We start from the raw sequence: 27,000 nt of genomic DNA, 5'->3' as shown, positions 1-27,000 counted from the left end.
GTAATCGCCCACCAGCCCACTCACTGTTCGGTACAACAAAACAAACGCCATTTTTCTCCGGCAGCCAAACTACCGGCAGCGGCAGAGTTGTGGAGCGAAAGTAGGTCAAGTCTCTCGGAGACACGAAACACTTTGGAAAACCTCGTTTCGTGAGCTTCAGGTAGTGTTTTACTACCCCACCGACATACAGCGCTGTCCTATGGTCCAATGAGTTTGTTCGGTCGCCAAGCTCGGAGGCAGTTTTCCTGTGTCGGACCCGGTTGAGTGATCGTATTTTCTGACAAAAGAAGCGACGGAGGTAAAAGCCAGGTAAGAACAGGAGAGAATCGAGAGGACCAACGTATTTGTCTTCTATTGCATTAACCTGTTTGCGGAGTTAGCAGAAATGCAACGCTCGTTGCTGCTAAGCTAGCTAGCTAACTCTTGTCTTGGTTGGAGTTGTGAACTAGTCATCTGCTTTGTCATTAAATGTCATTAATGTGCAAAACCGTTTGAATAAAAACAGTTTTTGTGAACAGAAGCTTATGAATTTGACTGTTTAGATGGGACTGGCGTGGGTTTAGGCAGAGAGAGGCGTGTCCTCCGTCTGCGAGTGTTTTCATTTCTCAGCTGAGCAGAGGAGACACGCCTGCTTATTTTTACCTTTGGGAGGAAAGAGTTTCCTTCTGTTTCCACTAATGTGAGAATGTCTGGATGTTTTTTTTTTGTAATATGCTGTCAGAGTGGCAATGTATTCAGTGTTTTTGTATTTTGATGTTGAAATGTATCGTTTTAAAAGAAACACTCACTGGATGTTGAATATTGTATTTATTTTTGAATTATACAAGAAAATAATCAGATTTCAAGAGCAGTATTGTGATTAGGACGTTTCTTTTTAGTATTATTCATCAATATGCCGTGTTATTATTATTCTCTGCATCCTCTGTACAGCCCTGGTTTTGCTATCTCCACAGGTGTGCGTGTGTGCGCCTCCGGCGCTGACACAGCATCAGTATTTGATGCCCTTTGTGAACTAATTTTAAGTTACAGCTACAGGTAGCTTGATTCCCAAGGGTTGCATATTGTAGTGTAGATTTAACAAAGCTGTGTTGAGGCAGACTGGTAGGTTTCTAGCATTAAAGGCTGGATTTACAGAAATAAAATCTTCTTTTCCTTCAGGCTGTTCAGGGGAACAGCCCTTTCAGGATCCTCTTCTCACAACAACTAACTTCATGTCCTCTCTCACTACATCCACAAATCTCCTTTTTGGTCTTCCTCTAGACCTCATGCCTGCCAGCTCTACAGAAATAATATATGACTAGTAAATACTTATACATATGAATGTGTTCTACTGCCTGACAAATAGCCCTAGTTAGTGTGGTGCAGATAATAGATTTTCATGTAGCAGCCCTGTGGTCAGTGTCACAATTACAGATAAACATCAGACAACACAAAACTCCCATGACACATTATGAATGTGACACGTCATATTGCAGAGATTTGTTAGGCAGAGCTATTCTTCAGGCAATCAAATATCTATGCACATGGGCAGTCTGCAGCCACAATAAATTAAAAAATTAGTCTTCAGAAAATTAGCCTGTGTCAAATTTTAAAAAAATCTGTTAATTAAGTAATTTATTAAATAACACACAACACTTAAATTTCTTGGTTAAAGAGTCAGAAATGTGAGAATTTGCAGCTTTTTCTGTCTTTCACTCAATTTGAACAGAAAGTCATTAACTTAGAATTTCATGTGCTAATAAATGAATTGATAAATAATTGATAAATAAAATTGTGCTCTACAACCATGAATCATTTCACAGATATATATTCATTATGTGTCACCATGCATCAGTCTGCCAGACGTAGTCCGTGATCTTGTTATTAGCAGGATAAATGGGATAACATTTCATCTACCAAACATGTCAGGTCTTGTGATAAAGAGGCTCTGCATAAACACTGCTGTTAATCAAAAGCATTTTTTTTTATCACTTACTTACTTGGCCAGGATGAAACGAGTTCTCCAGGGGAATGAGCAGGAGGATGGAGGAGGCACCAGTGCAGGCTCTCAGGAGACCCATAAACGGCAGAGGATGGAGAAAGATTTGGAGGAAGAGCGAGCCCACTGGGAGTGTCTGCCACAGGAGATCCTGCTGCACATCTTCCAGTACCTGCCTCTACTGGACAGGGCATACTCTTCCCAGGTACACATGTAATAAGGTTCCATTAGTTGCTACACTCAGTGGACAATATTTAAGAGCAAGCAGCATCTTGTTCATCTGTATGAATGGTCAGATGGTGGTTTGTAAGAGCACAACCTGAGGCAGCACTGTAAAGTGTTGTGTGGATTTTGTAGAAATCAAATTGATTCCATTTTGGAGTCCCAGATGTGCACATCCGACCTTATTCATTCAGATCTGAATTTTAGGCATATTTGAGCAACCACAGTTTTTGACATTACATCTGAATTGAACTTTTTGAAATAGCGCGACTTGAATAGCTTTTGATTGTAGAATTATCTCAATATATAGGTTTAAAAACCTTTTGTATTTTGTGTAGTTTTGGATTTTAAATAACCATTGATTAGATTGATTCTCGAGCTCATTAGACACTTAACAGATTAAAATTGTATTGGTGTGCCAATAGGTGTGTCGACGCTGGAATCAGGCTTTTCACATGCCAGAGCTGTGGCGGTGCTTTGAGTTTGAGTTGAACCAGCCAGAAAGTTCCTACCTGAAAGCCACACACCCAGATCTCATCAAACAGATAATCAAAAGGCACTCGAACCATCTGCAGTATGTCAGCTTCAAGGTATAAATTAATGATGACAAGGAGAGGAATGGTTTGTGATCAGGGTAGTTAAAATGATGAAGAGAACTATGTGAACTGTATTCTTACAGTATGTTCTCTTGAAAGTTGAATGGTCTCTGTGTTTTTCTCTGTGTGTATTGTTTAGGTGGACAGCAGCAGAGAGTCTGCAGAGGCAGCATGCAACATCCTCTCTCAGCTTGTTAATTGTTCTTTGAAAACATTGGGGCTTATTTCCACAGCCAGGCCCAGCTTCATGGAACTCCCAAAGGTAAAGATTATTATTCCTGTGCATGTTCACAGGATCCCAATTGTTCACTTTATTGAAAGTTTGCAGAATTTTCTTTACAATCATAGTTCAAGTAACATGAAACACGAATTTCTCTGTAACATATTGCTGTTATGTTATGAGCTCTGAGTGCTGTCTAAGATGCTGCTGGTAAATAGGAAGTTTCATAATTTAAGATCTCTTTAAGCAGTCTGCACTCAGCCAGTAAAAAAAAAAGTGGTACTAGTGAACATTTGCATTTACACAATAACATCTAAAAGTACAAACATGTTCCTGTTTTGTTTGTCTTATGCTTTACAAGCGTGAGCACAAAGATGCACAAAGATCCAGAAAAAAGCTTAAATAATGTCTAGTGTAATTATAAAGCAGCATCTAACTATTTAGAGTAACGATGACTAAATATTTCTCTCCCTGGTTCTTTTCCAACAGTCTCATTTCATCTCAGCACTGACAGTGGTTTTTGTCAACTCAAAATCTCTGTCCTCCCTGAAGATTGATGATACACCTGTAGATGACCCCTCACTCAAAGTCCTAGTGGCCAATAACAGTGAAACACTCAAACTGCTGAAAATGAGCAGTTGCCCACATGTCTCACCAGCAGGTACAGGCTTATAAAAACAATGATAGATATTTGTCATGTTAACGCATACCACACTACACCACACTAGCTCAGTGACCTCTCACCCCACACACCCAGACTGCACTTGCAAACAAGAAGATGTGAGCCGACTCCAAAGACAGAACCCCAGAGCGGTAGTCTAAAAGCCTGTGCTGACCAACTGGCTTCAGTCTTTACTCAGATCTGTGTGAAGTCCCCTCTATCTTTAAATGATTAACCCTAACTCTAGCCTGTAAAAATGGACTATGACAGGACTACACAGGCCAATCGCTCAGATGTCTGTGTCATGAAGTCTTTTTCAGTAGCTAGGGGTGCAACACCTTAAGGACATCACAAGGCCCAAGCTAGACCCCCTTTGGTTTACCCACAGGGGAAACATTTCATTAAATTATGGAGATAGCAAGGATCTGCATTACATCCTGCAAACTGTCACTACCCTGGGCAAAATCCTGTTTTTTGGAGTTCAGCCTAGCAATCAGTACCACTGTTCCTGAAGTTCTGTGTTACGAACTCTCCATATCACTGCATTCAACTCTCTGTGTTAGTGCATCAACTTCCTGACCAACAACTCACATCTTGTTTACTGACAGTCAACACTGAGATGTGTCCTCTCCCCTCTGCCTTCTCCCTTTACACTAACAACTGCACCTCCAGTGACCAAACTGTCAAGCTCCTGAAGTTTGGAGAAGGCGCTACGATTATCTGCGTCACCTAAGATGGTGACAAGTCTGCACGTAGACGGGAGGTTGAACAGCATGTGCTCTGGTCCAGTCCAAACAGCCTGGAGCTGAACATGGTCAAGACTGCAGAGATGAGAGTGGGTTTTAGGAGGTGGCCTATTGCTTAATCCAGTTCTAGTCTGCTTTTATTGGGACCCTTCCATGCCCCTCCACCAGTTCAGTCTGGTTTAGAGCAGCCTCTAAACAGTACAACAACAAACAGTAAAAACTGCGGTAAAGAATCATTGGTCCTTCCACTCACTCTCCAGGACTTGTAGCCCTTAAGAGAAAGAAATGCACAAGAAACAGTACAGAAACACCACAGACCCCTCTCACCCTGCCTACAACCCTTTGTAGTTTTTCCTGTCTGGGAGGCACCATAGATCTGTTTGGCAAAACTGCCAGATATCAAAAGCTGCAGAAGTTGAGTTAGATGTCCAAGCTTTCCTCTCTGTAATTCTCAATAACAGTTGACCACATACAGTTGCTATATAGCTGCTACTCCCACTGTATTGCTGTTACTCATACTGTACATGGCAGACATAATGTACTACTACTTAATTGCTATATCGCTCCCATGAAATTGGACATGCGGACTGCACCTTAGGTATCAAAACAAATATAAAAATTTGTTTTATATAGCCCCAGATAACAAATCTGCTTCAGCAGACTCTGCTATCTGTGTAGCCGCAACATCTTCTGCCCTTAGTAAAAACTCCTTCCACAAAAAAACATTTCACAGGAAAATATGTAAGAAGCCACAGGAGGAGCAACAGAGGACGAATCCTTTTTTCAGGTGCAATACATTACATGTATACTGAAGAGAGTAATCACAGGAGAGAGAGAGAGGAAGAAGCTGAGACTGCGATGAAGATCTACTTTCAACACAGTGAACTGAGTCACTGACAGCCAGGAGGGGCCGGTGTTGCTAGGACAAGAAGTTGTTTAGCACAGAGAGCCTGACAGAAGAAAGGACAAGGAAAAGGAGGGACAGAAAAAGACAGAGACACACAGAGTGGACATGTTCTTGAGAGGCAAAACAGAGGGTTAGAAAAATGCAGATACATGGAAATGTGTTGGAAATGCTCTCCACCCCTTTGAATATGCATTTTGTACTTGTTTTGCTTTTGTCATTTCTATTATATTGTCAGTATGAGCCCATGTATACTTGCTATTTACCAATGCCTAAGCGCATCAATGGCAGCATTTTGCATGAGTGCATACGTAGCTAATCGCCAGTATATCTGAACCATATCTGTTTACTCTTGAACACATTCTGTACGATACTTGAGGATTACTTATGCTCAAGTATCATACAGCAAACTTGTACTAAGCAAACGTTTTCGAAAACCTGGCCAATAAAGCGGATTCTGTTCTATTCCTAGATGTTAGAAACAAAAAGTCAACTTTAAGTTTAAAAGATAGAATAGATAGAACAGCGTTGCCCTACTTAATTGTTTTACTCTTCTCTCTTTTTCCTCTCTTTCCCAGGCATCCTGTGTGTGGCTGATCAGTGTCATGGTCTGAGAGAACTGGCTCTCAACTACCATTTGTTGAGTGATGAACTCCTCATCGCCCTCTCCTCAGAGAAGCATGTTCACCTCGAGCACCTTCGCATCGATGTGGTTAGTGAGAATCCTGGCCAGCAGTTCCACACCATCAAGAAGAGCAGCTGGGATGCCATGGTGCGCCACTCTCCCAAATTTAGTCTGGTCATGTACTTCTTCCTCTACGAGGATGAGTTTGGCCCTTTCTTCCGCGACGAAATCCCTGTTACGCATCTGTACTTCGGCCGCTCTGTCAGTAAAGACGTGCTGGGCCGCGTTGGGCTCACCTGCCCACGTCTGGTTGAGCTGGTGGTGTGTGCCAACGGGCTGCGGCCGTTGGATGAGGAGCTGATCCGCATCGCCCAGCGCTGCACGCAGCTGTCAGCCATTGGCTTGGGAGAGTGTGAAGTGTCCTGCAGCGCCTTCGTGGAGTTTGTCAAGATGTGTGGAGACAGACTGACACAGCTATCCATCATGGAGGAAGTGCTGGTTCCAGACCATTGCTATGGTCTGGATGATATCCACTGGGAGGTGTCAAAGCATTTGGGCCGTGTCTGGTTCCCAGACATGATGCCTACCTGGTAGAGTTCTATGAGAAGGTGTAGGTTTGTTTGAGCCATTAAGTGTGTGGGGGTGTGCGTTTGTCCTTTAATTTCTCCCGACTTTGAGAATGGCCCTTTGCAAGGCGCTCTCTGTACCTTCATTTTATCTGAATACATAGTAGGTTAATAGATAATAGGGTTTTTATCTGATAAAACATTTGACATTTTAAAACATTTAACACTGATTTCAGCTCCATCATGTTGTTCCATGTACATAAAGTGTATGTTTATATGTATATTTATATCTAAATTTATTCATCTTGTTGCCAATCCCTGTAGGTTAAGTGTAGTGTTTTGGGACTCGAAATTTCCAGGAATGTTTGAGAATTATTGGGAATGAATGGGGAAATTTAAGATGTATGTCGTGTCCATAGGTTTTTATTACCATATTGTGAGCAGACAGAAAGGGCGACTGTAGCTCAATTGGTAGCTGTCCACAGATGACAGGGCCAGTGATCAGATGAGCACCATGCATGGCAGCTGCAGTTATTGGTGTGTGCGAGTGTGTGTGCGCGTGTGTGTGTGTGTGTGTAAAGCACACACACACGAAAGTAAGTGCTTTATAAGCAAAACATTTACCATTTACAGATAAATTAGATCATTTTCAGAAATTGGTTTTGAATACAGTCACAATCATTGAGGTCAGGCAGTGTCGTATTTCAGAAAACAGTCTTCATGTTTGGTGGAAATATTCATTAAATGGGGAAGATCACCATTATAAGCTAACATATTGATTTAAAATGGCCAGAATTCTATATATTTTTTTACTTTCATAGAAGATATTTCAAATTTTGTAGATTATTAGAAAAACCAGGTAATGACACATTTTTATTGTGCAAAACTAGACACATTTCATTATAAAGGGACAATACCCCAGATATGGGTGGTTGATCATTTATCTTCAGTCAGAAAGGCAATGTCACATAAGGATTCCATGTTGAACCCACACACTTGTTCTCAAAGCTTCTGATGTCCCTAATGAATCTGTATATTAGCCATAGTTCCACATTGCTGGACCATGGTGCTGTTGTAATTGCAAGTATTACAATAGGCAGCTGTGAGGGAGGATTTTTATTGTTTGTCATATATCTGTACATTTACTAAATGATGCACTTTTACTCTAATGAAGTATGCAAGTCTATCGACATGACCTGCTTGAAATTTACAAATCCTGCAGACAAATGATGGTACATTTAGCTGGTAGGCGGTAAATCTGTCAGTTCTGTGAGTCACCGTTGGTAGTTTAAGGGGAATCTTCCTCTTACGGTGCTACTTTGGGGAGTCCATGTATATGAATAAAGTTAAACTTTTCTCTGCTTTCCTTATACTGGAATACTTGTCTGCTTCTACACTAGCTGGAGTTTTTTGGTTCAGATAAAAATAAAAACCTCCTCCTTTCGAGGTAAAGCAGATGGAAATTTAATGCCTTTCATAGAACTTAAAAATGGGTGAAGTTGCCATATTTTCTGTTGTTAAAGTCAAGAAATGGCAATTGTAATTGTTAATTATTTTGAAATAAAACCTAGAAAGCCTAAAAAATCTGCAAAGCTAATCAGAAAGAACTAAACCAAACCAGGTTGATAGCACGATTATTCCTTGTGCTACTATTCAGTACAGTCAGTATCCAAAGATTGAATCATGTCAATATGTCAACTTTTTTCTTTTTTTTTCTTTTTCTTCCAGCCTTTTACAACTTAAATTGATGCTTGTCACAAAATACTAAGTGGCACATCATTCAGAGACTATAATATTTAGTTGTATCTGGCAACTGCTCTAAAGTAACTTTAATTTAATGATTAGTTTGATGATGTAATTGTGTAGCCCTGAAGATGAGACTCTGCGCTAGCTGGATGCTGACGTAACTGAATTTGTTCTTGAATGTGTAAGAATGAAATAGTGGTGCTATGTCTCACTATTGTTTTGTTGCAGTGGAGGGAAATTATAACAGTTAGAACATGTTTTTAAGGTCGACTTGATGAAAGATGTCACTCTTGGACTGTGCAATGAAAGACTTATAAAGGATTTATATTTATGTTTTTGTGTATTTAAAATTATCGCTACTTCACATTAAATATTTTTTTACATTTTATGCACCTGAACGTGAGTTAATATCCAGAACCCAGTTACAATACATTTTACTGTACTTACTGTAAGATCATCCCGTTGATATTACCTGCATTTGTATTCAATGCTAATAGATAATTATTGTAATATTAAAGTATAAGCCATGTGAAGGCTACAGGTTCTTAATGTACGCTGACAGTGTGGTGTTTTTATTTTACCCAAACAAGGCTGGATTGTACAAGGATTTTTTTGGAAAGGGCCTCTTGTACTTTTCCTAAAGATGTTGATTAAAATATAATTAAAAATGTATGCCTGAAAATGTATTTTATGTCTAAATTATAAAAAAACAACACTCGCACAGTATGAGCAACATTAAAAGTAAGGGACAAAAAAAGGACGCATCAATCATAGTCAATTAATTACTTCATTAGGTTAGATCAGATAAAACACATCTTGGTTGCTGCCTCCTCTTCCTAATTAAAATCTAGGGTCTTTGGATTTAAAAGGAATGTTAGTCATACTTCTTAAACAGGAAATGGGTATAAACAGGTATAAAAGGTGATGAAATCGGACCACTTGATGTTATTCAAATCCACTTTTTCCATTATTCAAAAATGTTTTAAGCTTTGGTTATCCATCCTGAAATCATTATGATCAAAATGGTCTTCCAGCTGTTCCCTTTCTATATTTGGGTATTTATTTGGAATTGGCTGTCAAAGAGCACTGAGGTTACTGGGCACAGGTTAGTGGGTGAGACACAACAATTTATTCTTATGTACTGCACACTTTAATTAAGTTGCAGTACAAGAAAGCTTAACGTACAGTATGTCCTTTACACACCTCCACACAGATGTTTTCACTTGTTGTTATTAATTAGACCTCTTCATGGGACTGTTAAAGGCACCTCCCTGTATTGGATCGTGGATTTAAAAGGACTGATGCATCACTGTGATGCAACATGTCAGGTAATTACTTAACTAGATTAGGCCTTTCCAGACAGTGGGTGTGAAGATAGTCCGCTTGTTTGACATCTTCCTTATCATCCTTTAGTGCACCTCTTAGTATAAATTACATCTATTCAGTTGTTGTAATGTATGTGGTTCGGTGAATAAATTAACAGCAACACTTAGGGTTTTTGTATTAACCTAAAACAACACCAACCTCATATAAAAATCTAATAAAAATTACTGTTGCACTCAAAATTATTTAATCTCCCATTGAAATTTAGGTGTTTGGCCACATTTTCAAACTTTCAGATGTGTAGCATGAACAAATCAAACAAGAACAATTCAAGTAATGCAACTATTCAAGGGCATCATTAATTACACCAGGTGTGCTTGAGATAGAACACATCAAATACCTTAACTGGATCAGGGTTTGCAGTGATGTTTGATTGGGAGTTGGGGGGTGCCGTTACACGCCATTTTAATGAAAAGGGAGGCAAACTTAAACCTTACATACACTACAGTAATAATAATGCACATGCAGCTGATACAAATGTTCCTTCATCAAATAAAATGGTTAAGCATTTTATAAAAAAAACAGTGAAATAATGAAAATCATATCAGTGCAAACTTTTGTACCTGCCTTAATAAAGTGTTCAAAATATCAATCAATGCCCCTCTTTTTCATCTTGTTGTAGGTAAAAAATTATTGTCATATTGTCAATATATGCAAAGATGATTTCATAAGTGGTTGTTCAGGGTTACCATATTCTAATTGATTTTGTAATGAAATTCCACAAACTACTGGGCAGTAGTCCGTGTAATTATTAAGTCTAATTATAATTAGCCTATACGATTTCAAACATATGGTCATATCAGTCTCCATGTTACAAGCTGCTACATTAAAACTGATGATGATAATCAGAATCCAATAATATCAATGATGTAAAATGAGCCATTAAGTTTACTTTACTTTGAATGGCTAATTTAACAATTTTCAAACTAATACTTCTGTATTATCATATTGTACTTTTCTTATTTCCTCCTCTACTGGAAACAGTGGCTGTGTCAGTTTCTTGATGCAGCATAAAAACAAAAATGAGGACGTGAAGGACAATGCAGGTTTATACACATCAAATGCACAACTGAACATTTTTCACGTTTGACTTTGTTGTAAATATTGATGCGAGTCACAGTGTAGGATATTTTGGATGGAAAAGCTGAGAATGTTAAACTCTGTGGATCATCCCAGAAGAGGGACGGGACGGGACGGGGCGGGTCTGGTCTGAAGTTTCCAGCCCACCGCACCGCACGGCTGTGCCTGGAGGGGACCACACGGCGAAGCGGTGTCTGCTATCCCCTCAAAACTTTGGCAGCTCGAGTATTCAATGCATCTGTTAGTGTGAATTGATTTGCCACGCTTCTAACACCGTTGGTCTAATAGGTGATGCTGGGGGTGGCAGACATGACGGGCAGGTAAGATTTGTCCTTAGCTCGAGTAGCAGCAAACAGACACCGCTAACTTCAGCTAGCGTCGAAGGCCAGAAAGCTAAAGCTAACAGCTAACCTCAGGGGAAGTTAACTACAATAGATCACTCATTTTAAGAAAGTGGGGAAAATGTCAATGCTTACCGCTAAGTTATCAATACAGATTTGGGTCTAAGGCAAATGTTTGATCATAGTTGACAAATCATCTTTAGCAGTAAACGTTAATGTGTTTTCTCAAATTGGAGCTAACTGTATGGTTAGCAAGCTGTCTAGCTAACTCTTTCTGTCAATTCGTCCCATTTCGTCTCTAATCCCCAATTCCCAAATTAACTGTAATGCTCTTCAGGACCTATTTCGTTATCACCATGGCTGATATTACATAAAGTTAACTAACGTTAAGCGTTAACGTTGTGGCGGGCAGTGACTTTAACTTAAAATCAAATTTAAGTTAACATTAAAGTACATGCGGTTTGGTTCTCTCAATATAGTTGTAACAAAATTTTACCGTAACGTAATTTCTGTTTAAAGTGAACATCATTGACCAATGTGGGTCAATGTGGGATTGATCTGTTTATTGATTGCAATGTAATGTAATGTATTAAGCGGGTCTCGTTATTAGTGAGTGTGACGTTAACCTTATTAGTAACTTTATAGCTTACGTGTGTGTGTGGAATTTCAATTCCTCTTCCTTTACCAAATTAGGTGATGGCTGTGCAGCGAGTGAGTGTTAGTGAGTTCCCCAACTGATTCACATATTATGTCCATTCTCTGCTGTGACAGCTGCTGAATCAAGCTCAGCAGTTACTGTAGGAGTTATGTTAGAAATGAGAAACGGGCCCTTGCCTTGCATTACATCCCAGTTGCATGTCCGAGGGGAAGTCCTGTACTAAAACATATTTTCTTCTCTCATGCAATAGCATTGCTAATGCCCTCGCCAGTGCGGCCTGTGAGCGATGTAAGAGTGGATTTGCTCCAAGTGAGAAGATTGTCAATAGCAATGGAGAGCTGTACCACGAGCAGTGCTTTGTGTGTGCCCAGTGCTTTCAACAGTTTCCAGAAGGACTCTTCTATGAGGTAATGCACTCACATACTGTATAATTTTAATTACTTTGGCAAACAAAAACAGAGATGCAGCATATTTTGTTGTGCGCTGTCACTTTTGGTAACATTTCGTATATTTTTGTTCGATTCTTCCTCATTTCTTTTTCTGCTCGCAGTTTGAAGGAAGAAAATATTGTGAACACGACTTCCAGATGCTCTTTGCGCCATGCTGTCATCAGTGTGGTGAGTATTACAGGGCTGTGTGAAGAACAACTAGAAACCACTTTGTAAAAGTTAATGAGGACATAAATAAAGAGTCAAGTATCTTGTATTCAGATAGATCTTTATACTATAGTGGATCTAATTGAGAGAGACTAAATTTTAGCCATGCTACCAGAGTGCATCTCAGGTGTGCATCAAGTCCCAAAATATAGTAGAAAAATCCAACTTTGACTTTCCTCAAGCTTATCTCTCACTCGTGGTTTCCCTCAGGGGAGTTTATCATTGGTCGTGTCATTAAGGCCATGAACAATAGTTGGCACCCTGACTGCTTCTGCTGTGACATTTGCCAGGCTGTGCTTGCGGATGTGGGGTTTGTCAAAAATGCTGGCAGGTAAGTATTCCACCTTATTACAGTTTTAATGTAACTCTGTGACATCCTGTACAACAGATGGTTACTCACCCATCAGGCTGGTGAATCACTCACTTGAGCAGCCGTGACAGTTTGTCAAACCATTATTTAAGGCTGCAGAAACTTTCTTGACATCTCTAATTTTTGCTCTCCTTTTCACTCAGGCATCTGTGTCGCCCATGCCATAACCGTGAGAAAGCTCGCGGTCTGGGGAAATACATTTGTCAGAAGTGCCATGCCATCATTGAGGAGCAGCCACTGATCTTTAAGAATGACCCTTATCACCCAGACCACTTCAACTGCAGCAACTGTGGGTCAGTCTCAGCACTCTAACTGCTTAGTACAAAAAACAACACTGTTAGCTTTCGGGTCCATATGGAAATTGTACTCTGAGAGTAAGCATAAATTCCCTTTTTTAATTTAAAATAAAAGTGCTTCAACATTTCTCTATTTACAGGAAGGAATTGACAGCTGAAGCTAGGGAGCTGAAGGGAGAGCTCTTCTGTTTGCCTTGCCATGACAAGATGGGTGTACCAATCTGCGGTGCCTGTAGGAGACCCATCGAGGGGCGTGTTGTCAATGCCATGGGTAAACAGTGGCATGTAGAGGTTTGTGATGAAGAAATAATACGTTTTGTCAATTCATGAGACTGAGGGTAGATGATTTATCAAAATTGGATAAAAATACATCAAACAAAAAATTGAGATTAGGGCTTAATGTAACTTATTGACAGCTGTCGGCTTGTGTTTGACTATGCTTGTAAGAGTGAGCAGCGCTAGTCAACAAGCTAAAGAAATGGTGGTTGGATAAGCTGAAAATGTTGAAATAAAACAAAAGAAAGGTAGTAATGTTACTTTAGGGATATGGAAATGGAAGGCATACCAACACCAGTCTATTTAACTTGTAGGATACCCGGAGCAGAACCAAAACACACCGGAGGGATTATATAGTCTGTTTCACACATGAACTCAGCACACTGTTAGAAAAAAATCAGAGCCAGACATTGTCCAGAGTTGGACTCACACATGTGAAACACAGCACACAGAGGGATTGAGTCAGAAGTGTCCTTACAGGAAATCTATGCTTAATTTCAGTGCATGGGTCCCCTAGCACTGGAGAAACAACATAGAAATCTTTAGCTGGGGGAAAAGATGTTTTGTTTAGAGCACATCAGAGCTGTGCATCTAAAAAATACAATAAAATAAACATTTGTCAATAAGCCCATAGGTTCACTTTTAATTGTTCAGACAGTTTGGTACTGCACAGATGGGCTCATGCACAAAATCCAGACTTTGTACCAGGGGACTCTCAGGCTAAAGTCCGGGTAATATTAAAGTTGGAAGAATTTCAGAATTTTGAAAGGGGCTATTATCTCGTTGATGGATGGATGGATTTACTTTCAGTACACTAGCAAAGGAAACTCAGTTTTACCTAACCAACCATATTAAAATTTGATATTCCCAAGCTCTCAGGGAGTTGTATCTAATTGATCTTTAAAACAAAAAAGTGATAACATAAATAAAATAAGTGACAAAGTCATGTCTTAATGTCATTAACGTGAATGAGGTTTGTAAAAAATTCATTAGCAGTTAAACTACTGGGAGCAGCCTTAAGAAGGAGTCATTAGTAATATAGCAATTGTCATGTTTAGCACCTTTTCAAAGTTGATAATAATATGTTATGGTCTTTATCTAAAATTTGAATGAAGACATTTCACATTTTGTTACATTTGTTATGCACAGGAACATTTATTAAATTAACCTCTTTTGAACCAAAACACTGTAAATGAGCTATTTTGAGGCAGTAGGAGAGATTTGAGTGTTTTTAGAACATTTTCTCTTGAGGCAAAATCAAGTTCTGTCTGTTGGGAGGCTGCAGCCTTTTGTTAAAAAAATATTAACGTTTCAACAAAAATGTTAATGTTAGTATTTATAATATATAATATTTAGTGCTAAAGATGGTCATTAGCTGGGATTGATTTTGTATCTGACCACTTCTGTAATTTTATCTTGCAGACAATAGAAAAGTTTCACCGGTTTCTCTGGAGCACTGGAGATTTATGTACTAAATCTAATTTGTTTTGGGGGGGGGGAAGAAACTACCATGAAAAAGTAAACATTCATGTAATGGTCATGTAAAATTCATGTTTCACTCTTAAAAACTTTGCACCATTTAATGAATGCTTTGTTGGACCAGAATTCAGTGTATTGGCACCTGCTCCTATACTCAATTTCACATGCCCTGGTTAGGGATTTTCTCTCCTTTCCCTCACCAACACTTGTTTTTGTTAACAGCACTTTGTGTGTGCGAAGTGTGAAAAGCCTTTTCTCGGTCATCGCCATTATGAGAGGAAAGGGTTGGCTTACTGTGAAACTCATTATAACCAGGTAAGAGAAATGTCAATGTTAAGCTAAGTAAAATAAAGGGATTGCTAGACATCACAATGTTTGTAAAGTCTCAAAGAAAATGACACATCACTGCTAATCCCTCGTTGCCTCACGAAATAAATTAATTTGGGTTTGCTCTATGAACACCTAATCTCCCTGTTTTCTCTGCTATCAAGCTCTTTGGTGATGTGTGCTATCACTGCAACCGTGTGATTGAAGGTGATGGTGAGTATTAATATGAAATTGCTCATTCAACAGTGTTTTTAGTAATTGAGACAAAATGTTGCATGAAGATGAAACTGATGAATATTCATGATTTTATTGAGTTTTTTTTTTTTTTTCCTCCACCTTCAGTTGTGTCTGCTCTCAACAAGGCCTGGTGTGTCAGTTGTTTCTCGTGCTCCACCTGCAACACAAAACTCACTCTCAAGTAAGTGTTGGTGCTCATTAATAGCTCATTTTACTAACAAATCATGTGCAAAAAGATGTGCTGATCATGGTCTTTTCAGCTTTCTGTAATAGTCCTTATGTGCAGTCTTAACACTTGTCTTTGTTTTTCACTCTCTTCCTACAATGCTTCCCTCTTTTTCTTTTCTCCCTTTTCCACTGATTTTCCTTACATGCTTCACTTACTGCGTCTGTGGTAACTCAGAGATAAGTTTGTTGAAATTGACCTGAGGCCAGTGTGCAAGCACTGCTATGAGCACATGCCTGAGGAGCTGAAACGCCGCCTGGCTCGACGCGAGCGCGATGCCAAAGACCGCAAGAAAAAACCTGCTGTGTCTCTGTAAAGTTAAAGAGTTGCAACTCACAGCTCCATCCGTTGGGTTGGTGCTGTCTCAGCCTTTCTGTGGTGTCCCTTCTCATTTAGCAGTGTATTGTTGTTGCCATTTATGTTCTGTGTATAAATGTGTTTTTAGCTCATATTATGCTTAAAAACAATATAAAGGTCCATCAGTAGTGGATTTTTTTTATGAGATGATAATAAATGTTACCTGCAGAGAGATTAATATTTAGATAACAAATCTGAAAGATTAATTTGGACAAGACATAAGTCCGTAGATTACCTGTCTAGTATTAACATAGTCCTTCCTTCCCTTTCCTTTGCAGGAACAAGTTTGTTGAGTTTGACATGAAGCCTGTTTGTAAAAAGTGTTATGAGAAGTTTCCTCTGGAGCTCAAGAAAAGGCTCAAGAAGCTGGCTGAGACATTGGGACGCAAGTGAGCTGCTTTAGTCCGAATATCCTGGAAGTACTGTACTCCTGCTATTTCTTTGATGATAAAATATTCAGTGCACTCTTACTGGGAAAATATCCACAAGCTTTTTCACTGGTGCTTTACAGAATGACAGTTACCGGCATTTTACGAGTAGGGTTTAAAAAAAAAAAAAAAAAGATATCCACCACTATGTTCTAGTCATTAAGGTACCTGATGTACTTTTTTGTTTTGTAGTTGAAATACATAAATGTTAGTTTTTTTTTAAAAATACATTCCTCAGTTGTCCAAATATATTATTTTGTCTTGGCGAAGAAATGTAGTGACTTTATTAGCTTAATTGCCAGTTGTTATCTTTAAAACCCTCATAGATTATTTGGCACTAATTACATTTGTGCCTTGAGTGTATATGAGCAAAGTGTCTTAAAATGCAGCTAATTGTTAAAATGTAACTTGCTGTACATACACTTATAATACATGTATGCCTTAGTCAGTCTAAAATTTAAAATTCTGGGGATTGCTGTGGCCTTTTCAATTTCTCTTTAAAAATGCAGTGCATGTTGCAGTGCTTTGAATTTTTTCCTTTGAAGCAATAAAATCACAGGAGCAAGTGAAAGTAGCATTTGTCTTTTTTTGGTTTGTATAATGCAGTACAAATCAAAGGCAAATGTGATTTTAAATTATAATTTAAAATCACATTTGCGTTTGATTTATAGTACACTACATAGTGTTGGTAACTGCTGTTTGTTGGAACTATTCAGGGACAGGAGAAAGTCAAATAGGTCAAATTTGGGGTGAAATTGAGAAATTTCACGCATTTATGACACATACATTTTGGCACATACCCAAAAAACAAATTAATAGAATAAATGTAATATAAAATCAATGTGTTTAGATGTACAGCATATCAGGTTAAAGTGAAATAGTGGCAAAGGCAGAGTAAATAACTGTAAGAAGAGCATTAGAAAGTCTTATGGAATTTGTAAATGTATGTTTAATTAGACAGCTTTTTATCTTTCTGGCCTTTTTTTCAATTTGTACGGCCAAACAATCTCATAATAGACTTGTTTGAGAAGTTATCAATGATGTTAGTAATGGCTCTGTTCTACTTGTTAGTAACTTTTCAGTGATTCAGCATGAACAATTGCAGGACCTAAGGAACTAAATGAAATCAAACTCTTCATTTAAGATAAGATAAAACCTTTATTCGTTCCACAGTGGGAAAATTTCCATTTACGTCTCTGCAGCCACATTTTGCCTATTGTAGCAAAAAAACAGACAACCAGTATAATCCATTTTAATCAAACTTTGAGTGATTAAAGTTAATTTATAAACAATAGGAGGTATCTCTAACTTAAGTTTTGGTGATTTTTTTTCACACCCTAATGGGAGTGATCTTGTTTTGTAACTGCAAAAGTCATATTCTATTAGCACTAATGTATATCTAATTGTGATATAAAGCATAAATGAATGCATGATTTATCATATGTACCTTTAATAAATATTGGTGTTTACTTTGCATCTGAAATTTTGCCCGATTGCTTATTCAATTAAATTCATCAAATAAACCCATGCATTTTTGTAAGTCTAAAGCTAAACAATACCTGGCTTTTCTAAGAAAAAAAATTTCCTGTATAACACACAGATCAGCAAAAACTGCTGATGGATCTAGTTTGGGTAGTATATTAAAAGAATGCCGTTAAACTTCCCTCTGAGATCCCTATATTTTCCATATTTTTTTTAAGCCGAAAAAGGTCTCCACATGACATCATTTGAAGGAATCTTCACTCCAGATCATGTCATCTTGTTGCTCATACTATGAAGTTTATAATCATGGTCAATCTGATTACCAGAGCTCCTCCAGATTATATCTGAACTACTAATCATAAAAAAACTCCTCTGAGTGATGTCATCTGGAGGAGTTTTTCAGCTGGAAGCAGATAAATATTTTAATATAAAGAAGTCAGAGATGATTTTAAAAGCATTAATGTACATTTACATACTGATCTAAAGCCATAGAGAGCAAGTTCAAATAGAGCGGCATTGCCCTTTAAGCACTGTACAACTACATTTACAATAGTTCAATAGTAATTTATTAGTATGAGCCAACACTCAGGCAGCATAAACATCATAAAGGTGATGCTGAATTGTCTCATAGGCCCCACCTTCATAATGAGGAAGAGGTGAGGAAGAAGAGACCTATTTACCAGACATGTTTGAAATAATAGTGAGGACACATTACTCAACCAGAAATTTCACACTTGACCGGTTTACAGTTTATTTGATAAAAAGTTGGACAAATACATGTTTAACTAAACAGTTCAATTAAAGAATGAAAACCACTCCTTTGTGTGCTAAATACATTATAAAGACTGGAGCAGAGGCAAGCAGGTAACCTGGGCAAAGAAAAACACAAACTCTAAAGCTGAGTAAGGACTAGGTTGGGGTGAGGATAATTAAAATATTAGACTTTGTAACTGACAGGAGCCAGGACACAAGTCCAAGTCCAACATAAAAAAAACTTGACAACATGGCAGTGAGCAGTTGGAAGGGACCAGTTTAAATAGTGCAGGTGATGAGCAAACAGGGAGCCTTGCGTATGACTGGATGGGGAATCTTAATCGACATTTGGTGACTGGGCGGAAAGTGTCAGTTAATGGAAATTTGCTGAAAATATCATACATCTGAGGAAGTGATGTGTGAGTGAAAGTGGGTGCCAAAACAAACAGGCTAGGGAGAGGAATTTTGATTTAAATTTGCTAGTTTAATCTACAAAAACAGAAATGCCAGGTGAAGTTATGCTTTATAGGTGTATTTCTAAACTTTCAACAGGGCCACGCTAGCAGTTCTCCCCTGATCCCGTCTTTATGCAAAGATGAGCTAATTACCTGGTAGCATTTGGTAAATATTTAGCATTCAGATACGAGATTGGTAATTAATTACTAATCTACAACAAGGAAACTGCATTTCCCAAAATGTCCGACTATGGCTCTAATGTATTAGTTCACATAAAATTTTTCAGTCATTCGTTACTCTTTATATGATTATGAACAAGTTCTATATTGTATCTTTGAAGATTGGAAATGGATTATATTAGCTGTCAACCAGATTGGGATTAGATGAGTAATGATGAGCAATGTGTAGGGGAATTCTCGACTTCCAACGCTGAGAAGGAACCAGTGGCGTGTCCTTGTATTGTGGACGGAGATGTGGTGGTAAACCCAGGAAGTGCAGTCTGAAAGTTGTCCATTCACCAAAGGTCATACCTAGGAGGTCTTTGAGGTCATCTGCATTTCCAAACACCAGTGCTGATCCCTTGAGGTCATTGCTTTTCACAATATCAATATACTTGCTGGGGTATTCCATCCTTTCCATCTGGGACAAGCAACAACACACACAGAGGAACTTTACTTCCAGATCCTTTCTGATATTTCCAAATTGATCTAAAAATCATTTTGTGTTGCAAACCTAGTAGACTTTGTGTGATGTGATAAGGCATTCATTTTAATAAATAAATACTGGGTTATAATCCTCAAGACTTACATGATTTTAATCTTATTAAGGCCAGCAAAAGGCATTCAATGATTTTAATTTAGTATCTGTTTGTCTACATAGTTATTTTACCCCATTTCCAGAAAAATTGGGATGTTGTAAATCAAATGTAAATCAAACACACACAAAATTATGGTTGTGATGTTCAGTTTCCTTGGTTGCCACTGAAGTTGAAACAGACATAATCCTGCAATTGCAAGTTGCAGTGGAGTTTGTTAACTTCCCAAACCCGAGAGATTTGTCTCTTTGATATGATCACAGACACAGGATGGACGTTTCAGGGAACGTGAAGGAAATTTTACTGAATTGAACTGAAATGTGAATGAATATGAATCACGCATTATACATTTAATTATTACCATTACTATTTCAGTGTGCACTACTTTATGATTGTTGATCTAATGATCAAATAAAAAACATTACTGACTTACTCCTTCATTAAAACACTATAAATATGTACAACAATGGTTTTATTTTATTTCTGATAAAGAAGCTGCTTATTAATTGTAGTATTACTGTAACCCCAGATTTTGCCATACCACCCAGGAGTGAAATCTTAACCTTTAGAAATCCTTTAAGACATTTCTTACCTCTTTACATACATCCTGCGTGTCCATGTTGATGATAGTTGTGATTGGCAGAGGGGCCAGGTTTCTCATCCAACCAGAGTCTTTCAGCCTAGATGTTCCTCTGATCTGAGCCAGCTCCTTCCTAAATGTATGATCCAGGTTCACCGTCACCAGTTCGAATAACTTCAAGTCCTTTATGGTAAATTGGAAATCTACTCTGAGAAATCTTTCAAACATCTCTGGGTCTCCGTCCTGCTCCAAGAGGTCTTCAATCTGCGCTCTCATCACATACAGCTCTACCCTGGATTTACTAAAGACTTTCCATAAGGTCTTTGAATCAGCCACATTCCTACCATCAATATCTGCTCTTTGCTGAGCATCTTCAGCACACTGAATAATCCAGCTGAGTCGACAGGGCCACTGAGTAGCTAAAACCACCCACGCTGCTACATATTCTGGCTGTGGAATCTCTATTTTCAAGGCCTTTATGATTATCACAGTCATTCGAATGGAGTTTATCACCCTCCTCATAGACATGGCATCATCAAACATGTACTTGTTAAGTTTCCTTTCACTGCTGGTCAGGATGCTTCTGACGCACATGTCTATCTCCTCCTCCTTTGCATCCAGTGCTGCTGTATTTTTACTCATCAGTGGATTTGCCTCTTTAAATTCGAAAGCACTCTCCTCTGCAATCTCCACTAAGGATATATCTGAGGAAGATGCGTTTTCGAGGCTCACAGGTCTATGTTTAGCTTTCTTCATGCATTTATCCTCAAGGATTTTTGAAATGCTACCAAGGTTGTAAAATAAACTGCGCTTTGATTCATCACACAGGGGTGGGACTGTGAAGGCAAGAGTCACTATCCGGTTCAGCATTGCATAAGCTCTGTCCTCTTTGCTGAGGCAGCCATCTGCAAAGTTCACTTTCTGTATAAGAACTTCTGGGTTTACTGCCAGAATTGAAATAAATGGACTGTCCTCATCTGAAAGCAGTATGTTGATGGCATCCAGAACTGCAACAATTTTCTTAGGGGAACACCGGTGCAGATTTGTGATCTTCAGCACCACTCGAATCCTCCTCCTCTCAAACACCTCCATAAACTGTATGAAGCGAGACAGGAACCACATTTCCTTTCTTACCTCGTTCATGAAACCCAGCTGGCTGCTGACCTGCTTGTTGTCCATCCCCTTCTTAATGTTTAGATCCTCGTTGAAGATGAGGTTCTTAATGATCAGAAAAGCAAATCTCAATGCACTCAGTGCAGGGACTCCTAAAGCACCTATGGCCAGGCCCTCCAGCACACCTACTTGCCCATTTGGTTCATTTACATCCTCATTGGGTTTTAACTCAGGTTTAGGAAGGTCATATGTGAACAGGACTACCAGGAAGACAACTGGTGCCACAAGAATGGACAGTGTGAGAAACCACAGAGGACAGCAGCAAATTTTCTTAGACCGCCAGTGGTTGGGACCCTCCTGCACTATCTGAACATTTTTTTAAAAAAACAACAGAGCAATGAGGTTAAAGGTCATACACTATTGCCATGTTTTTAGCCACACTAGCAGCAATGCTCCAGAGGAAATCGTCATTGGTTGGTTTGCTAGTTTCTCTGTAGTCTGGACTGAAATATCTTTACAGGTATTAGACAGATTTCCATGTGGCACTGAATGACTTGATGGTGACTGTCCACTTAATATTAATTGTATATGTTTTTAGTCAAAGCACCAGAAGAATAAAGCCAATTAATTTGAAAAGCTGAAATATTATAATGTGCTAAAAAGATTCATATCTATAACAAAATCAGTAAGCAAGAGTCTAAAATGTCTTCCTTTTTCCAGTTTCTTTTGTGCAAATGATACGAGTCTGGTACAAATCTGTTGAGAGTTCTTCACACAATATTCTTTTAAGCTTCTCTTTGCTGGAAGGATTCTGTTGCTCTAGCTTCTGCTTCGAAAAATAATTAAATAAATCCTATTCCTGACAACTTCTTGAGTTGGGAATAATCTTTTGGGGTTTACAACCTTTCAGTAGGAGTGCATCTTGTATAAATGTACATTTCTCTACACATTTTGCACTCATGCAGCCCTAAATCGGCACACTCCCATCTCCATGAAATTGCTGCTAATTTATATCGAGTTCCATTTTAGGTTCTTAAGCAAAGTTTAATCTTGCAGTTTTGTGTGATTTATTATTGTGTATTTTGTTTGTTAAGAAATGTTAAATGACAAACCTTTTTCTTGAGTTCCTCCTCCTCAACATGTTGAGCCACACGGTAGAGAACCAGGTGTAATTTGCCAAAGTTTATCTCCATGGCCTGAAATAGTCGAATGACGAGCCCGGCCCAAAGCAGGTCACTGCCTGCAAAGTGCCAGGCACTAAAATGCACATAAATGAACCTAATGTTATGGTGCTGCAGGTTCTTCTCAGTCCACATGGGCCTGCAGAAGAGCAGCCGGAAAATGAGAGCTAAAAAGCCCATAATTGAAAGCTTTCTGTCGTCTTGTTTCATGTACTCTGCAAAGATACAGATATTTATAATATTTAGAAGAAATAGTTTAGCTTGAGGTTAAGGATAACATATACAGCTAACATACACAGCATAAAGGCAAAGATATATCAAGACAAGGTTTTTACACTGTTTTATGGATATATATATATATATATATATATATATATATATATATATATATATATATATATATATATATATATATATATATATATATATATATATATATATATATATATATATATAACTGTAAGTTATTTATTATTTATCTCACAATGTATGGACATTATTATGGGAGCATCAAGCCATGATAGTGCAACATGTGCAAGGTTAGAAACAATCAGCATGACAACCCAATACTGCAAGAATTTCAGGTACCACAAAAGAAAAAAACCTTAAATTTGACTTTTCCTCTTCAACTAGAGCTGGACGTGCTCCACTCAGTCTGTTCAGACAAAGAAATGCTGAACTCTTTACATACCTTCCATTTGTCTGAGGATCAAGTTGATTCTATTCTGACATGAAGAATATAGTCCTACTGTTGCAGGTGATGAAACTTTTGTCAAGGTCTTTGCCAGGGCATATGCATAAATGTCATCTGAAAGCGGTTTTAAAAAGAAAAACATGTTATCTCATTATACATTTGATGCATTTATGAGTCATGTGTGAGCAACATCTTAGCCAGAAACCTCACAATAGCATGAATTAGTCATATTTTACATATAAAATATATTTAATATTACGTAAGACTTATTATATTGGCATGAACTTTAGGAATTATTATTAAAATCATCATGCAGGGATCAGCCACAACATTAATACCATCTTACAGTGACTTACAGTATGTGTGTGACTTGTGTCTTGCGCCTTATCTTCCAAAGGGAATGGGATTAAAAACCCAATAAACACTTTCAAATTAGTATGAGCATAAATTATTTTGCGCATATTGTAGGACCCACTGAAATATTTTTCCAAATCTTAAAGCACATTATTAAGGTTCAGGGCAACAATTACAGCATGCTGAAATATAAACACAGATAACAAAAACAAAAACAATAATGATGATGATAATAATAATAATAATAATAATAATAATAATAATAGATAGATAGATAGATAGATAGATAGATAGATAGATAGATAGGTAGATAGATAGATAGATAGATAGATAGATAGATAGATAGATAGATAGATAGATAGATAGATAGATAGATAGATAGATAGATAGATAGATAGATATTTAAATCCAGAGCAGTATTATTTCAATCAAAGGCAAAGGAATAGAAACTTGTAGCCACACTTAATTGATTCAGACTATAATAAGCATTTACATTCAAACTGTGAGTATTTCAAGTGAAACTGAAAGTGAAAACAAAGCTGTTCTTGGAGTGAGGCGAGAAAGCCATGTCATAAACTGTATTTATGTGTCATTACCTACAGCTAACTTACCTTTTGTTGCCTCAAACATGATGACTGTGTGGTGGGATTGTGACAGAAAATACCTCTAAGCTGTAAAGAAAAAGAACCACAGAAAACTCAGCACTGACAGGACAGAGTTGAGTGTCTCTGGCTGTTTGTGTGTGGTTCCTTTTTAGCTACAGGTACTTCCTAGCTTTTCCTGCCTATTGTATCAACAAATAATGAGGAACCACAATGGCATATCATATTGTCATAAGAGCAATATCTTATGACTTTTCACATGCGACTTGTCTTTATTTCCTTAAAAATTAGCTTGTACATGTACAAATAACAGAATGCCCTTAAGAATGCTGACAAGGTAAAAAAAACAACAATTCACAGCACATCACACAACCACACAGTGATTGACAGACATTTAAATGGTTTGTTTTAATGTGACATCCTGACATTCATGCGTGAGCACGCACCCTCACAGAGCTCATACTGTTAATTTTTATGTGCACAGAAATGTCAACAGTTTAGCAGTGTCAATGATTACCTTACCTACTCTCTTTCCCTGTGGGCAAGGAGATGTGTTCTTTAATGCACATACCCAAACACACCACACACCACACACACACAAATGTGATACTATTGAAATAATCTTACCTGTTTAAGTTCTGGTCTTTATTTTACCTCATGTCAGATCACTTCCTTATATGTGTCCAGAAAACTGAGAGGACCATGCGGTAGTAGCTAAGGTGTGGTGAACCTCAAACCACGGGTATTTCAGTGCTGTAAAACTTTACAATAGTGATAAGAGAGAAAATGGTGCCTGATAACACTTTCCAGGACGTGATGTCACATATAAGATGGAATAATTTCTAAGATATGGAGCTGAACATTTCTTCCCTTCTCTTTTTTCAATTTGTTACCCCCCTGCTCTCAATCTTCTTTCTATTCACAGAATTGAAGTGAAGTGGGTAGTTCCTGAAAGCATTACAAGGTGGAAACATTCACATTCGTGCAATAGCTTCAGGCATTAACCGACCAACTTCTTCAGTCCATGGAAAACTGGGACAAATGGTTTGATTTCATGCTGGAGCCTGGAGTCTACATGATTCATGAACTGAATTCCTAGTTTGGAATCCCTCAGGTTGAGGATGGCTGGATTGCTGTGCCTGGCCTGAACAGACATGCAGAACAGTTAAGATGCCAAAGCAGCAGCACTAAAGCTCTTTTTGGCCTAGAGCAGTACTTGTTATGACATAAGTGGTTGGTCAAGCTTTGAAAAACAAGCTAGAAGTCTAATTTCTGTTGGCATATTTATATTTTTGTATTAACCTACTTTTACTAGTTATATCTGGTTTCGCTCACAACACAGGTCCATCACAAACTACTACAAAAAACATTGTGAAACGTTTAAGGTTTATTCAAGAAGAATGATGTATATTGCATAAACCTTGTCTTCAGTACTGTTGGCAGATGTCAATGCAGGACTGAAATAGATCTAAAAAAAAACATTAGCTTAAAAGAAGTGGGAAGGTTTATTGGTAAAATCCTTAATAAGGTTAATTATTTTTATTATTAAAGTGAGATAATATTTATTTCTTTAAGATTAAAAGTTGAACACATGAGCAATAAACAGTGTTGTTCTGTATACTGAGTGTGATGCTATATACAGATTAATTTGAACTGAAATGACCCTTAGCATTTGTTAGACATGGTATACATTTCACAGGACTCTTACTTGTGTTAGATAGTTTTGCTTATGTTAGGTTGTATGCAAAAACACATCACAAACACATGGAGTGATTTTCAGAAGTTAACTTTGCTGCAATTACAACCAAATGTTGGGTGTTAGAACTGTACACAACCTCACACACAAGAACCTAAGAGCAAAATTGTGATTTTTTAGGCCAGTTGCTGAGATGAAGTTTAATTAGTGTACGTCTGATTAAGATTTAAAGTATGTGGCCTGAGGGTGACTAATTCTGTCCTTACTCTGAGTACCTGATTGTATAACTACTTTAATTAACGTGATTGTCATAGAGAGACTATATGTGTGTGTGTGTGTGTGTGTGTGTGTGTGTGTGTGTAAGAGAGAGGAAGGTTCTTACTTATTGCTTGCCCCGTAGTCAATGCAAATCAATACAGAATGAATTGGATTGTATCTCCCCTTCTATGAACCCTTAACACACCTCGCCCTTCACCACATAAACCTTGCAATTAAGGTTAACAAATTCACCTTCAGGATTAATCCAAGATAAGTATCAGAGACAACAGTGGTGTTAAAATTTTTCTCTATTACTGTATAAAAACAACCCAATACATGTTCTAACCCTTTAAACCATGGATACAAAAATACACTCATTTGTTGGTTGTGGTAAATTATTCAATCATATATTTGTGTGTGGTAAAGTGTGTGAACCTCAGGAACACAGATTTGTGGAGCTGTGTCATGGATCAAACAAAGGAGATTTCTGAATACCTTAGAAGAAGAGTTATTGATGCTCACCAGAATGGAAAATCTTACAAAAAAAGTCCCAAAGAGCAGGAACTACACCAGTTCTAGTAGTGTCAGGCAACAATAGAGAAAATTAAGTACAACTCTTACCATCCCCTGGATTGGTTT

General features: G+C 38.0%; 3 protein-coding genes across 6 annotated transcripts; 2 read left to right on the top strand and 1 right to left on the bottom strand.

Annotated features, from left to right (window-relative positions):
• Positions 1 to 8,936, top strand: LOC137122923 (F-box/LRR-repeat protein 3-like). 2 transcript variants are annotated; one of them, XM_067496154.1, is made up of 6 exons: positions 6 to 309; positions 1,988 to 2,183; positions 2,626 to 2,790; positions 2,936 to 3,058; positions 3,506 to 3,677; positions 5,906 to 8,936. In XM_067496154.1, the coding sequence occupies exons 2-6, from the start codon at positions 1,989 to 1,991 to the stop codon at positions 6,544 to 6,546; spliced, it is 1,296 nt and encodes a 431-aa protein (XP_067352255.1). In that variant the 5' UTR covers positions 6 to 309; position 1,988; the 3' UTR covers positions 6,547 to 8,936. The 2 variants fall into 2 exon arrangements, with proteins under 2 accessions (XP_067352257.1, XP_067352255.1); XM_067496156.1 differs by lacking the exon at positions 2,626 to 2,790 and having other exon boundaries at positions 1 to 309.
• A 1,922-nt stretch (positions 8,937 to 10,858) lies between these two features.
• lims1 (LIM and senescent cell antigen-like domains 1) lies at positions 10,859 to 16,949 on the top strand. Of its 2 annotated transcripts, XM_067496152.1 has the most exons (11): positions 10,859 to 11,047; positions 11,977 to 12,133; positions 12,277 to 12,343; positions 12,593 to 12,713; positions 12,896 to 13,045; positions 13,189 to 13,339; positions 15,026 to 15,118; positions 15,295 to 15,343; positions 15,473 to 15,548; positions 15,771 to 15,945; positions 16,229 to 16,949. In XM_067496152.1, exons 1-10 carry the CDS (start codon positions 11,019 to 11,021, stop codon positions 15,907 to 15,909), a joined length of 1,032 nt encoding a protein of 343 aa, XP_067352253.1. In that variant the 5' UTR covers positions 10,859 to 11,018; the 3' UTR covers positions 15,910 to 15,945; positions 16,229 to 16,949. The 2 variants fall into 2 exon arrangements, with proteins under 2 accessions (XP_067352253.1, XP_067352254.1); XM_067496153.1 differs by lacking the exon at positions 15,771 to 15,945 and having other exon boundaries at positions 10,861 to 11,047.
• Positions 16,950 to 18,594: 1,645 nt separating this feature from the next.
• On the bottom strand, positions 18,595 to 25,873 carry nkpd1 (NTPase, KAP family P-loop domain containing 1). Of its 2 annotated transcripts, none has more exons than XM_067496150.1 (6): positions 25,035 to 25,873; positions 24,417 to 24,476; positions 23,449 to 23,565; positions 22,689 to 22,972; positions 20,476 to 21,942; positions 18,595 to 19,708 (listed from the first exon to the last, which is right to left on the bottom strand). In XM_067496150.1, exons 2-6 carry the CDS (start codon positions 24,433 to 24,435, stop codon positions 19,427 to 19,429), a joined length of 2,169 nt encoding a protein of 722 aa, XP_067352251.1. In that variant the 5' UTR covers positions 24,436 to 24,476; positions 25,035 to 25,873; the 3' UTR covers positions 18,595 to 19,426. The 2 variants fall into 2 exon arrangements, with proteins under 2 accessions (XP_067352251.1, XP_067352252.1); XM_067496151.1 differs by having other exon boundaries at positions 20,476 to 21,681; positions 25,035 to 25,866.
• Positions 25,874 to 27,000: the final 1,127 nt, after the last annotated feature.

Source organism: Channa argus, chromosome 2, assembly GCF_033026475.1.
Source record: "Channa argus isolate prfri chromosome 2, Channa argus male v1.0, whole genome shotgun sequence".
Lineage (NCBI taxonomy): Eukaryota > Metazoa > Chordata > Actinopteri > Anabantiformes > Channidae > Channa > Channa argus.
Note: the sequence above shows the minus strand (reverse complement) of the source record. Positions and strands in the feature narration are given on the sequence as shown.

What these genes read in the sequence shown, in the direction of transcription:
- LOC137122923 (XM_067496154.1), top strand. Translation starts at nt 1,989, where the DNA reads ATGAAACGAGTTCTCCAGGGGAATGAGCAGGAGGATGGAGGAGGCACC. An exon ending in ACAGGGCATACTCTTCCCAG is followed by an intron (nt 2,184 to 2,625) that starts GTACACATGTAA and finishes GTGTGCCAATAG; the next exon opens with GTGTGTCGACGCTGGAATCA. An exon ending in GCTTCATGGAACTCCCAAAG is followed by an intron (nt 3,059 to 3,505) that starts GTAAAGATTATT and finishes CTTTTCCAACAG; the next exon opens with TCTCATTTCATCTCAGCACT.
- lims1 (XM_067496152.1), top strand. Translation starts at nt 11,019, where the DNA reads ATGCTGGGGGTGGCAGACATGACGGGCAG. An exon ending in TTTGTCAAAAATGCTGGCAG is followed by an intron (nt 12,714 to 12,895) that starts GTAAGTATTCCA and finishes CTTTTCACTCAG; the next exon opens with GCATCTGTGTCGCCCATGCC. An exon ending in GTGAAACTCATTATAACCAG is followed by an intron (nt 15,119 to 15,294) that starts GTAAGAGAAATG and finishes TCTGCTATCAAG; the next exon opens with CTCTTTGGTGATGTGTGCTA.
- nkpd1 (XM_067496150.1), bottom strand. An exon ending in GATCCTCAGACAAATGGAAG is followed by an intron (nt 22,973 to 23,448) that starts GTATGTAAAGAG and finishes GTATCTTTGCAG; the next exon opens with AGTACATGAAACAAGACGAC. An exon ending in CGCAGGATGTATGTAAAGAG is followed by an intron (nt 19,709 to 20,475) that starts GTAAGAAATGTC and finishes TGCTTGTCCCAG; the next exon opens with ATGGAAAGGATGGAATACCC.